General features: G+C 49.5%; 1 protein-coding gene across 1 annotated transcript in view; it reads left to right on the forward strand.

Annotated features, from left to right (window-relative positions):
* Positions 1-362: 362 nt before the first annotated feature.
* The window catches only part of SLC5A9 (solute carrier family 5 member 9), a 38,344-nt gene continuing 24,447 nt past the window's right edge, over positions 363-14,259 (forward strand). The window contains exons 1-5 of the mRNA XM_067535664.1: positions 363-491; positions 1,925-1,996; positions 8,215-8,319; positions 10,196-10,360; positions 13,274-13,379. Coding sequence (XP_067391765.1) covers positions 363-491; positions 1,925-1,996; positions 8,215-8,319; positions 10,196-10,360; positions 13,274-13,379 — 577 coding nt within the window. The remainder of the gene's footprint in view (positions 492-1,924; positions 1,997-8,214; positions 8,320-10,195; positions 10,361-13,273; positions 13,380-14,259) is intronic.

Here is a 14,259-nt window from a genome sequence, read left to right on the forward strand (position 1 = left end):
GATGTGCTAAGTCCATTTATTCATGAATTCAAGGTCTGCCAAGTTCCAGGCTAATGCCCTTTAATCCTGATTCTCTGCACTCTCTTATCTGAGCCCACCTTCCAAGCCCTGTGAGGATTTGCCCATCCTGAGCTAGGCAGGGCTGAGACGAGTAGCTAAGCACCGGATGCCTAGTCACACCGTGGATGGGGCAGGGATCCCCCAATTTCCACCTTGCTGAAGTGTTTTCTGCCACCCTGTACGTGTCTCGATTTTCCCCCCGACACTCTCTGTTAATTATTAAAGGAGAATAATGAAGGAAAACGTGCATCAAAGTCCAGTGTGAGAGCGAGAGAGAGACAATCGGCCGTTCATTCCCAGCCATGAGCCTGCCCACCTCTGCCACCACAGAGCTACCTGGCCAGCCTGGAGACACGAACGGGGCCTTCGAGGTTGTGGATATCATTGTTGTCGTCGTGTATTTTGTCTTCGTCCTGGCCATTGGGATATGGGTGAGTCCAGGTGCTCAACGATTTGCTTCTGTGAGGACACAGAGCACAGGGAGCGTGCGCTATCAGCTGTGGGCCCCTCCTGTGTGCAGAGATATCTGCTTATAAACAGCCTGCCTTTGTATTTGTCTATACCACTGACAGAGGGCCAGGTAGCGGCAGGCCTTGCCCGGTTTGTTGAATGTAGGAACACTTCCCAACACTCCATGCACTTTTACTGGAGGCAGCTCTGATTCCATTCCTTGCAATCCCCGAGCAGCGTTCAGGAATGGCAAGTGCCTTTCACTGTGGATTACTGGGCATGAAATCAGAATTAAGTTTCATTGCACTGAAAGTTTCAGAATGGCTTGTATGGAGTGGGGAGCCAGGGTGGAATGGTTGCAGAAAGAGGAGCTGGGAAACTTTCCTGGCGAAAGAGGGGGAATGAAGAGAAAAGGACATTAGAAAATTTGGAAAGATTATTACTATTTGATCCCTGTTTCCTTCGGCCCAGCCTATCTGGAAGAGTGCTGAAGTGGTTTTGTTCTCCAAACATACGCACTCACTGGGAGATTATTAAACGGATTCAGAAGCCCCTTCCCCCACCCAGTCAGATGGCGGCGTCTCTCCACGCCCTGGGAATGGGGAGAAGGACAATGGAAGAGCTAAACCTGCACTCTGCACCCCCAGCCTCAGGCGCTCCATGCATGCACTGCAAGCCTGGACCAAACCTTTCGACCCCTCCAAGCAGTGACGCTGCTACGTATTCTGGGTACTGCGGTGCAAACCAGAGCTAAGCCACAACTCGCTGCCTGGGAAATTCTGGGGATAGTGTCACGACAAACCGAGGGGCTTTCCTACTTGCGAAGTAACAGCCACACCCCCGGCTCAGTAACCAGAGAAGCTTGTTATCTCAGGACAGAGAACTCCCCTCTTCACTGGCCAGAAGTGTTGGCTGGGGACATACAGGGGACACGCTATGTTTCTCCCATGCAGTAGGAAGCTCAGGGAGGATTGCTCCTCCTAAATTGCCCTAGGAGGGGGCAACTTTACACAGTCCCAGTGCAATCCCATGGAGACTCTATAGTACGCAGTCTGCGGTCTCCAACAGGCATGCTCTCTGAAGCACAGGATCAGCCTTAGGTTTCACCCCACCGGACGTGCTGGAGCACAGTGCATTATTTCCCTGTGTTAAGTATTGCCACTGCTCATTGAGTGTCTGCAGAATCGTTTATTGAATCCTCCAGAAGCCAAAGCCCTGGGATGAGTTGGATATGGGGAGTCAGTCGATTCCAGCAGCAGCCGGAAGGGCAGAACTGGGATGACTCCCAGCATGTTGCTGGCAGGACGACTCGGACATTTCAAGGCCACGGTGGGAGGCGTGGGCGGAGAGAGGGGCCGATGTGATGGATGGGAACGTGGGCGGGGAGCACTTACATGTTTTTTCTCTATTTCAGTCATCTATACGAGCAAGCCGGGGGACAATTGGAGGGTATTTCCTGGCCGGACGGTCCATGACATGGTGGCCTGTGAGTCCAATGCTTCCACTTGTTGTTTTAAAACTGGGTTTTAAGCAAATTCAGGTACCAGAAAGAAAGGTCTGGGGACAGGCACAGCCAGGCAGCAATCCCCCCTCCCTCCCCCAGCTCTGTTCGTAAGCCACAGACAAGCCCCCACCACACGGTACCTCCCCACACAGCTCTGCCCATGTCCCTCAGTCCTGAGCCACAGGGACCCCTATCTGGAATAAAAGGACAGTTCAGTCTCCCTGTTCTTTTCCGTTCTTAGCTTTTTTACTCAGCTCAGTGGCAACAGGTCACCGTGGCCCCACTTGTCCATTAGGACCTGGATTTAGACCCGCCCCCCCTGTTCCCAACCCACTCCACATACAGCTGGAAAACCGCCATGGGAGCTTTCAATGACTCAGGACTGCATGATGCAGTGCACATCCTTCAGCGCCTCCAAAGAAAATAATCCCATGGCAGGGCCCTTCACCTCTACCCCCTCTGTGTGGGATAAAGTCTACGCTGTTGACTGTGCGAGGGCTAAGACGTGGCTCCAAACCGCACAAATATAAATCTCCGAAACGATTCACTAGAAAGGACTAAAGGGCATGCTTTCGTGGGAGCAAAAGGTACACATCAAATAATGTAAAAGTTTGAAAAGAATAAAAGCGTCACAGGAATAAATATCTTTTTTATCCAACTGCAAAATATACAGCCGTATATCTCTCCAGTGAGTCGCTGGGAACGGAATACAGTTTTTGACCAAAAACTTCTTGCTCTCTGTACCCAGTGCCCGTAAATTCTCTAGGCTAAATTTTCAACCTCTTCTGTAGGAGATGCATACATACATATATATATAGATATATAAAAGCTGTTATTTCTTTAATATGCTTCATGCTCCGATTTCTCCCAGGTGACGTTTAGGGAAAAGCATAGCCCAACGTTCCCACAACCAGAGTGTGGAAGGTTTAAAAGATGTTGAAAGGAAACTGGCTTTTCCCAGCATCTTTACTCTTCTTATTTCTCATTGCGGCTGGAGACTGGGCTACTCCAAGAGGTAATGTGGCCAAGTGGTTAGAGCGCATGAGTGGGTGCTCGGAGGGCTGGGTCCTCGTCTTGGCTCTCCTGCTGACTCACTATCTGGCAAGTTGCTTAGGTCAAAAGCAGCCTCTGATTTTCGCCTGCTTCCGTTTTTCCAGCCCAACTTGAGATACTTGTGGCTTGATTCTCAGATGAGCAGAGCCCCACTTGAGTCCAGTCAAGGCATGCTTCCTCCGAAATCAGTGCTGAAACAACGACACAACTTGACAGGAGGGCTGTGGAAGTGGAAGTGTCCCATCACTCTTTGCGAGAGTTGGGAGGTGAACCCCGGCGCCCCAGTTCAATTCCAGCGTGGGTGGCAACGTTCTGACAACTTTCAGAATGTCAGCTTCAAGCTACAACTGGTTTACAACTGGTTAACTGGTTCAGTCTTGAGAGGGGGTCTCCAAGGCAGGCCTCTCATGTGATACGAGATCAGCTCAGGTGCCAGTAGCCCCTCCAGTTTAACAGAAGAGGTTGGTTAAACAGCATTTCCCATTAATGGCCCCCCGACTTTGGAACTAATCTCCCCTCCTGATCTGACCGAGCCCATATTTTTTATAGCCTTTCCATCTGATGGCAGAAGAAATATGGCAAACAACCCAAAGTGAGGCTCCTGAATCGATATTCAGGCACTTAAATCAATGAGGCCTAACTTTTTTCAGGGGCCTGGGGCCCCCGAAGCTCCCGTTGCCTGAGGTGAGAGTTGCAGGTACCCTGAAGGTCAGGCCACATTTATTTAGGTGTCTAAACATGGCCTTAGGAGCCTGATGGTAGGCAGCCAGATTTGAAGATTTTGGCCTGTGGTTTTCGTTCACTTCCACCAGTGTAAATCTGGAGTAACTCCCCTGAAGCCTGGAGTCCTCTCTGTGTCAAACCTTCAGTGAAGGCATCATAGAATCATAGAAGATTAGGGTTGGAAGGGACCTCAGAATATCATCTAGTCCAATCCTCTGCTTAAAGCAGGACCAACCCCAACTAAATTATCCCAGCCAGGGCTTTGTCAAGCCGGGCCTTAAAAATCGCTAAAGATGGAGATTCCACCACCTCTCTAGGTAACCCATTCCAGTGCTTCATCACCCTCCTAGTGAAAAACGTTTTCCTAATATCCAAGCTAGACCTCCTCCCCTGCAACTTGAGACCATTGCTCCTTGTTCTGTCATCTGCCACCACTGAGAACAGCCTAGCCCCATCCTCCCTGGAACCCCCTTTCAGGTAGTTAAAGGCTGCTATCAAATCCACCCTCATTCTTCTCTTCTGCAGACTAAACAAGCCTAGTTCCCTCAGCCTCTCCTCATAAATCTTGTGTTCCAGCCCCTTAATCATTTTTGCTGCCCTCCGCTGGACTCTCTCCAATTTGTCCACATCCTTTCTGTAGTGGGGGGCTCAAAACTGGACACAATACTCCAAATGCGGCCTCACCAGTGCCAATGAAAGGGGAATAATCACTTCCCTCGATCTGCTGGCAATGCTCCTACTAATGCAGCCCAATATGCCGTTAGCCTTCTTGGTAATAAGAGCACACTGCTGACTCATACCCAGCTTCCTGTCCACTGTAACCCCCAGGTCCTTTTCTGCAGAACTGCTGCCTCGCCAGTAGGTCCCCAGTCTGTAGCAGTGCGTGGGATTCTTCCATCCTAAGTGCAGAATTCTGCACTTGTCCTTGTTGAACCTCATCAGGGGCACAGAACCTGCCTTTCCTCTGTCACTGATTTTCTTTTCCTATGTATCTCCAGTGGGTTTGATGATGTTACCCCTGAGGAGGGCCAGGTCCAGCTCCCACTGCAGTTTCTCCATTGACTTTAATGGGATCTGGAGTGGGTTCTGAGGGTAAATGTTAGACCTGTAGGGAAAATACAGTGGTGACAAGGGCACCTTCCCCATCGTCTTGTGATAGGCTGTGGAACCGCAGGCAACTATTTCTATGGCACCAGGCTTATTTTTCTTGGAGTGTCTGTGTCTTGCTGTGAGTTGGACACAGGCACTACCAGAATAAATAATAAGGCCACTATCTCACTGCTCTACATCTTCTGTGTTTCCTACATCTGTGTCCGATACAGTCGGATGTGTGTATTAGAGAAGGTATTTATATTTCGTGGGAGCCAGCATATTTACCCAGGATATGATTTCACATTACAGCAGCCAGCCTTTTAATCAGCAGTTTGCTATATGGCAAAGCACGGCTGTTGGCAGTGTTCACTCTAGCCCTGGCTTCCGGCTTCCTGCAATATTAATATTTTAACTTGCTCAGAAGGTGAGAAGCAGGTCAAACTCCAGTACTCTTTGCTCAGAGCTCAGCAGCGCCGTATGAGAAATCTGCTGCTCAGACAAGGTGTGGTTGGAAAGCAAACTTTCTGTAGGACGCATGCCAAAGTGTTGGAGAAACAGGGCCAAATTTATCCTGGGTGTCTCTCCATTGATGTCAATGGCCACCTGGGATTAATTTGACCTTTGTAGATATGTGGCAAATCTTTGTCCTGAAGGAGGTTGATCGTTAAAGCCAGAGGTGCTTTATCCTGGGTGAGGAGCACAGTACCTTGCTTTCATCTAGTTAAGGGACCACTGGACCACGCTAGGGGCAGTGTTAAAATTAACCCAAGGTGTTAGTTAGCATTTTCCAGACTGCTACAGTTTTCCTTCTATATGTTTTTTGAACCCACATTTAAGCATGGGTTGCAGCTTTCCGAGGGTCACACATTCTTTAAGATACATGCAACATTCTTTCCACTCAAGTGTTTCTTGAACAGGTCAAGGTTCTGGTTTGGAGTGTAAATATTTGCTTATAGAAAGGCATTGGATTCTCTCGGGGTAGAAATGCAAAAGTCCCCCCCCCCCCCCCCTTTTTTTTTTTTTTTTTTTTTTTTTTTTTTTTGCATCCTTCACTTCCTGGCTCCCCCAGTGAGAATACTGGAGCATTAGCTACTCAGGGGCAATGCTGGCCCCATTGAAATCCGCAGGAGTTTTGCCACTGACTTCAGTGAAGACAGGATTTCACCTCCATTTCTACTTGGTCAGCAGTCAGTTGGCGTTTTCCTGAGGGACAAACAAAGTGCCCGGATGCTCTGGGCTGACCCACAAATGGGGGGCATTCTCTGGGTGAGGATACCCCCCTTCCTGTGCAGAATGAAGGGACCAGCCGCCTCCCTGAGGCCATCTCCTCCCTAGCGCCCATCCTAGACCTTGTAAAGGCCTCTCTGTGGGCTTGAGAGCCATGCAGGGAAAGGATGGAGCAGGGGGGACCCCTGGGGAGGTTACACACAATGTCATCCCTCTAGCCCTCTGGAGTTTAAGGCTGAAGCGGTGTCAGCTTCTCGGAATGGTTCCTTCTGGGGCATGGGGCTGTCTCTGTTGTTGCAGCTCCGATGGAGCCATGTTGCCAGGAAACGGGTGGGGCAGCAGGGCCGATGCAGAGGCTCAGGGCCTGCTCCCCAGGGAACTGCCAGGGTGGGGGGCAGGCCGCACAGACTGTTGGGAGAGGGGAGTGGGGGTGGAAGAGAAATGCTGTGTGTGGGGGTGGGGGTTTCCCTCACAATCCCCTGCGTGGATCTGACTGTGGCCGGGGGACATCTGAGCCTGTAAGGACATCCAGGTTTGGCCCAAGGGAGAGAAGGGGTTGATCTCACCGTATTTCCAGGGGAAAGCACGAGCGATTCCCAAAGCAGGGAGATTTGGGATAAGCTCTGCCTTTCTGCCCGCAAGCACCTCCCTGTTCCACCAGCGTAGGGGAGCCTCCGGAGTCACACGCATCACTGTAAAACACGAGCCCTGCTGCTAATGAAGGGTTATGAAATGAACAGTGCATAAAGGCGGCCCAGGCGTCTGCTGTACCCAGCCAGGGCCGGGGCTGTGAAGGACTGTTTGACTTGCACAACATCTGCTGAAAGGAGGTTTTGCTAACTGCCCCTCGGGTTATCTCTCTGAGCCGCTCTGGCCGAGGGTGATCGCATGGCCCCACATCCATAGGGCAGCATCAGACCAGCACCTGCTAACCTGACGGGCACTTACAAAGTCGGGCCCTTTTTCTGCAGCTGTTACTCCCGCTGAGTAGCATTTCGATGGAGCACCTCACGAATAAGAAAGCAGAGTCACGCCCTGAATACAGAGCATGATGAGTGATCAAATGCGGATACATGATGCATGGATGTAGAGCTTTGGATCTGAAAGTGCTTTACAAACCAGCAGCTAAACTCTGATTGCACGTGGAGGGAACGGTCCCTCGCTGTGGGGTATCGCAGACACCGCCAAGGACCAGCCCCATGCCCCAGACTTTGCAACAAGCCCCTCTGCTGGTCCGGGAGGCGGGATCTGCACACAGTGGAGGGACAGAGACCCAGTGGGCAGGGTTTAAGAATGCAAATTGCTCACACGCACGCACCTCTCCCACCATGAGCTTGCAGGGCTTATCCAGAAAAGATGAGCTGCATTCATCCTTCCATGGGGCGTCTTCTGTAGCTGGGTATCCCCCTGTAGAGGTGGTCTGGGGGCACCCCTGTGAGCACGACTCCAGCATAGCCACTCGGTCATGGTGGCACACGGTGCAGCAGAGGACCGGGTTCTCCAGCGGGATGGATCCCAAGGGAGCAGCGGTGTTTGGGGCAGGTCCCGCCACAGCCTGTGTCGATACTCTGGGAGCAAAGCAGTAACTGCGCTGGGAGATTCCTTGCACTTCCTGGAATACCTGTAGATTGGAGTTGGCCATAAACAGGCTTCACAGTCATTGAGATTTTTGCAATACATAAACTAAAAAGGAAGCAAGTGCTTGTTTCAAATGGGTCCAATCCTGAACCTGTGCTCGGACCGTCTCAATCCACTTACCTATATAATTGCTACGATATTGCTCCCTGGTGTATCTAAGCTCCCATGCCATCCTCTGAATTCATAAAGACATCTCCACAGCAGTGTCTATTGAAGGGAAAAGTCCCACTGAAGTCATGATGGAATGAAAACTGACCTAATTAGGACCAGCACTAGGGGGCAGCCTCACATATGTTAGATTATTTTAATAAATCAAAGCATAGCATCCGTTTAAAAAAAATCCCTCCGACAGTAGCCTCCTGCATGACAGCAGGACAAGCCGTGAGGAAGAACCGGGGGAGTGCTTTATGTTTCTTAGACGCTACGTGCAATGACTTTCTGCGTTCTCTGCCTGCCTTGTGTTTCAGATTGGAGCCTCGCTGATGTCAAGCAACGTGGGCAGTGGCTTATTCATCGGTCTGGCAGGCACAGGGGCAGCTGGGGGCATCGCCGTCGGGGGCTTTGAGTGGAATGTAAGAAGCCAGGCTGCTCTGGAGTTGCAGTTTACACGGGGGGGGGGGGCGGACTGAGCTAATCTGTTATGAATAATATTGTTTTCTTAGCACCCCCGCCCCATCCCTCCTCCCCTTATTATAATAATAATATGCAGGATTCACCTACATTCACCAGGGGTATTCTTGCTGCTTTTTGTAGCACTCAGCAACTCCTGATCTTGTTGTGCAGAGATGAAAAAATAAGGGATGTCCCTTGTAATCCGGGACTGCTGGCACCTCTGCAGTTCACAAGACTCACCATAAAGTCACAAGAGCCAGCAATGCTGCAATAACATTTCAGGTTCCAAAATGTGTGTTTCTGTGTTTAACAACTTGGTGCAAATTGGAGCTGAATCTTGCCCTGATGAAATCAACGAAAGGTTAGCCACTGACCCTTCTAAGAGCATGAATAATAGAAGTGGAAGCGGAACAAGACCTGACATCCTGTAAAAGAGAGACACAACAGATCTCCAAAGGCTTGTTACTGTACTGATAGCAGTGTTCACCAGGGTCTCATTCACTCATCTTCCAACCATAAACTGAAATCCCCAGAGAGAGGATAATTAAGGAACAGAATATGCACCATATTAATTAAGGAACGGATAATTAGGGAACAGAATATGCACAAATAATTAAGGGACAGGATATGCACCACAAGTACCCTCTTGCCTCCTCCGTATTCATCCCTGTATATCAGACAAGATCCGCAGCTGATGTCAATGAGCTTAGCTCCATTGACTTCAGTGGAGTTATGGTAATGTACACCATCTGAGTCTGATCCATTGCATCTTGTGTTGATTATTGTGTACAACACAAGAGAAATTACTAGCTGCACTGGCTAGAAGTGAGGCTGGTGCTAGTTTTCTTGCAACACACATCAGTCTGATAACTCAGAATCTCTGCTGTTCCATTCCAAGGCCACTCAATTTCCTTGTGTATATTTTCCCTGGAGCTGGTATTTTCAAGGCGCCTGTGGGAGTCGACGTTTGGGTCCCTTTGCAAATTCCCAGCAGCACTAAGAAGCCCTTTCAGCAGAACGTGAAGCCTATGTGCAGGCCCGTGCACTGTCGGACGTATTGATATATTTTGACGATCATGTAGAGCAAACCTGACGCCATTAGTTTTAACTTCTCCATTTTGGCCTGCGCTAGATTTTGGAGCAGCAGGGTCTGATGGGAGCGAGAACTTTAAACCTCCTGAGAGAAACGTCATCCATCTCATGCTGGATCTTGCTTTACCAGGTGCAGGCACAAATCCAGTTCAGTCCCACAGGAAGTTATCCAAACAGAAAGGAGGAGACCATCAGAGTCTTCGCTGGTTAACCTAGTTGTACTGTCCTGCACAAATCATGAGATGCTCAGAGGCGTCTCTGGAGCCAAGAGTCTGAAAGTCAGTTTGGCTCAGATCCTCAAAGATATTTGGGCTTCTGACATCCTGGGCCTTCGTTCATTGGCACAAGCGACAGAGCTGCGGGTACCAAAGGTCACCAAATACTACATCTCCTTTTATAGACCTAGTGCAACAAAGTGGAATCCTGCCAAGGAGGCAAGGAAGTGGAACAAGAGCTGACATCCTTAAAAGAGAGACACGACAGATCTCCAAAGGCTTGTTGCTGTACTGACAGCCGTGTTCACCAGGTTCTCATTCACTCATCTTCCAACCATAAACCCCAAGACCCAGGAGAGAGAAATGCAAGTGCACCCCTGACCTTTGCCTTCTTGTCTGTATGGCAGCGCCATACTCTGCCTCAGAAATGCTGATACTGTCCATTGCATGTTCAGAGAATTTCCACTGTGCAGAGTCTATTGCATGTGTTTAATTATGGCTCTTTCTTTTCTTTCTTCTCCATTGCCAGGCTACCTGGGCGCTGCTGGCCCTCGGCTGGATTTTTGTGCCTGTTTACATTGCGGCAGGAGTTGTCACCATGCCCGAGTACCTGAAAAAGCGATTTGGAGGACAGAGGATTCAAATCTACATGTCCGTACTGTCCCTCATTCTCTATATATTCACCAAGATATCAGTATGTATCCCACTGGAAAGCAACACTGTGTCTACGGCAAGCTGACTTCATAGACAGATGCATAGTAATCGCTCGGTGAACCTTACAGTAACATTACAAATAATTAAGGGACAGAATATGCACCACAAGTGCCCTCTTGCCTCTTCCGCATTCTTCCCCATATATCAGGCAAGATCCGCAGCTGGGGTAAATGGGCTTAGCTCCACTCACTTCAATAGAGCTGTGGTAATGTACGCCATCTGAGGATCTGATCCATTGCCTCTTGTGTTGAAAAAATTCTTTGCAAAAATAATGTTAGGGTAATAGCATTTCTGTGATTATTTCCTTTCCTGAAATTTCTAATTTTAGGAATTTCATTTTAAGGAAACAACTAGTTTTATCTCCATTCCCTCCGCCCGCCTCAGTTGCTTCCATTATTTCAATCTGTAGGATGAATGGGAAATGTATTCTGCCTCAAGGCAAAGCATCGCGTCCTTAAAGCATTGTTACTTGCGTGCTGGTAGCATCATATGGTGCACGAAGCAAAGTCCGCTTTGCTGTCATTCAAATGCTGCAAAGAAAGGAGCATATTCTCTGCTCAGGGCATTAACAGGAGTTAGCTGGGCACCTGAAGGGAAGATTATAGTGCAAAGTCTTGAGCACGGAGATGTTCATTACCCAGGGGACTAGAGAGTTCAAGAAACTGGGAATGGGAACTATAGCCTTTTGTCTCTAAGCCAACGTCTCCAAGTTTACATCCAGCCCAGGTCAGAAGTGACCAAGGCCCAGATACTCACAGATCCTTCCACCAGTGGAAATTTGGAGTCTAAATACCTTTGAGAGTCTGGGCCCAAACGTCCTTCCTACGTGATGACTTTTGGTCAGCTTCTGTGAGAGGACTGGCTGGCCACAATACAGTGCAAAGGAGACGAATGCTGTGGGTGCTATCAACACCCTAGGAGATATTTGCTTAGCAGAACTGGCTGTGAGACGAAGGAATGAACGGGGCATGGACACAGAGCTACATTTCCACCCTAGAAGTGGCCCTTAAAGGCCAGGGATGGACGCCGCTTGCGCTGCCCGTGTCATGCCTATTCCAGGGGCAAATACAGAATTTCAGGCTCTAGGGTTCTTGTTCTGTGGAACCAGAGCCATCGCTCCAAGACCCCTCCCTGTGGGATCCTATTGGTCTCAGCCAGACTACATTCACTTCCCCATCACTGCATGGTTGTCTGCAGGTTCCTCTGCCCAGCAGGGCACCAGATATTGGGAAGGAAGGGGGGGGAAGGGGCCCCCAGCTCATCACAGCCACAAGGTGGCTTTTGTGGCAGCAGCATTTTTCAGTGCATTTCGGCTCAGTGGTCTGTGCGTAGTATTCACCGTTCATTCTCAGCGACCTCTCTTCCAAGGCTAATTCATACGCATCTGACAGGCATGTCTGGTTTAGCTTATTGGCCTCCTCGGTGTTTTCTCTAAGGCAAACAGCTTTGTTTTCAGAGTGCCTATTTAGTGGCTGGTTGGACAGCAGGAGGTTTGATTATGAGGGGAATTTTTCTCACCGCACTTCCTGCTGGAAGGTAGCTTAATAACTTTGCTGCTCAGTTTCACAGTGCTTCTGCTTGCCAGGAAGAGCAGAGCTCTGGGTGACTGATGGTGTCAAAGGGTGTGGATACAGTTCTCTTTATATTTCCTGCTGGGAAGACAAAGAACATGCTATTTTATGTAAAAGAGGCTCTTCACTGCCCCCCACCCCACTACTTTGTGTGCCTGAGGGTTGTAAGGGTCAGGAGGTCTAATGCAAGCTGGATTTTAGGGAGATGCTTTGGGGGCAGAGAGTAACACTCTGTTTATCACTCCATTCTGTCTAGCTATGCAGTGGACTTTGTCTGCATCTCTCCATATCCCAGGTTTACAGATTTCTTTTGGGTTTATTGATACAGAACAAAGCCGCCCCGCTTGTTACATGCCACCTTCTGTATTTACAATGGCTCCTTCTGAATTATAACTCTGTTTTTCCATCTGGCCTTGTTTACTATTCCTTTCAACAAAGTGAAACCCAGGGGTTTTCTGCAGCTCTAGGTCAGAGCTCCAGCAGGCGGAAATAGGCCTAATTTTATGGAAGTTGTTAGACCGACCCTGATCTATGCCGGTGCAGGAACTGGTGTGTGTCCATTTTCAGATAAGGAGACTGGCGCACAAGACATCGGCCACCCGTGGGCAGGGTCTTTCCAGCTGATAGTCCATCGCGCTGACCATTAGGCCATGTAATCTCCCAAGCCCAGGATGATACCAAGACGTAGTTCTGTTTTAACAGCTGCAAAGGACCCTGGATCCTTCCAAATTCATCTACTAGAAAAGCGAGACTAAATTCGCAACACCCACCGTTCTCGGAACCCGCCCTTGTTTCCCAGGGGCTCATGCTCTAGCCTGTGCATTCAGTGAGTTCCCCTTTCCAGCCTTCACCCGCTGATCAGCACGGGGAGTTCTGACCCTGGCCCGTCTGAATGAGGGGCCGATCTCTTACATCCCTAGTAGGCAGCTCTAAGATGTGCTCCCTACTGTAATGGCTTCTGCGAGCCACTGTCAGGATACAGAGTTGCAGAGGGACAGGCCTAGCTGATCTCACCCCAATTACCCCTCCCCCCCCAAGGGGTATTAATCTGATGAGGAGGGTGTATGCGTCTCCTAGGGCCTGGCACAAAGAGGCGCGACCCTGAAGCAGGCCCCATACTCTCCATAGCCCGGGGTACCTTTTTGATCGTATCACGTCTGACTTTTCCCCTCTGTCTCTCCCTCCATTGCTTTCATAGCCTCCTCCCTTCTGGTTGCCCATTTAATGGGTTTTGAGCCTTCCAGTGGGCTGGAGATTATGTCATTGAAGTGCTAATAAGTGCAACCCAATGGAGACTCAAACACTCCCTGCTCTCATTCCAGACAGATATTTTCTCTGGAGCATTGTTCATCCAAATCTCCCTGGGCTGGGACCTTTACCTCTCCACCGTGATCTTGCTGGCAGTGACAGCCGTCTACACTATAGCTGGTAATTATACTTGCCTTAAAAGCAGCACATGTATCTGGAGTCTGGAAAAGAACAGCTTCCCCCGTGCATTTTAGTTCTGGGCCCAATCGAAAGTCCACTGAAGTTAATGGAAAGGCTTCCATTGACTTGGAGCTTTGGATCAGGATGCCTTGTAATGGACTAAAGGTGAAACATCTTCCGTGCAGATCAATGGCACAGTTCTGCCTCTGCAGCACAGGCCTGCACAAAGAGAGGGAGACGATGCACTCCCTGCGTAGCAGCCTGTACAACAAGCACATAATTATAGTATTTATCAATTTTGCATGGCTCACCCATTGCATGGGCCTTTTAGCATTTGGCTCCAAGATGCAAACAACTCTTCTGCTCTCCTTGCCTGTCTAAGCTGGGAAGTTGGTCTTTGAAGGTCTTTAGGACCAGATCATTTGCCTGGGGTGCTTCTGAGGTTGCAAAAGGCCCTTAGGTCTCCATAGGGGGGCTGAAAAGTCCTATCCCTCTTCCAGATGTTTGCATCATTTGAGGCTCGTTTGCCTACTGGCGGTAAATATGCCCCAGGGGTTGTGATGGGATGTTGAGTGGGGTGGGTTCTGAGTTACGACAGAGAATTCTTTCCAGGGGTCTGGCTGGTGAGTCTTGCCCACATGCTCAGTGTTGAAATGATTGTCATGTTTGGGATCGGGAAGGAATTTTCCCCCAGAGCAGATTGGCAGAGGCCCCGGCGGTTTTTTTGCCTTCCTCTGCAGCATGGGGCACGGGTCACTAACTGGTGGATTCTCTGTACCTTGAAGTCTTTCAATCATTATTTGAGGACTTCAATAACTCAGTCATAGGTCAGGGGTCTATTACAGGAGTGGGTGGGTGAGGGTCTGTGGCCTGCATTGTG

This window comes from Emydura macquarii, unplaced genomic scaffold, assembly GCF_026122565.2.
Source record: "Emydura macquarii macquarii isolate MOO-44397 ecotype Brisbane River unplaced genomic scaffold, CSIRO-AGI_Emac_v2 contig_3506, whole genome shotgun sequence".
Classification (NCBI taxonomy): domain Eukaryota; kingdom Metazoa; phylum Chordata; order Testudines; family Chelidae; genus Emydura; species Emydura macquarii.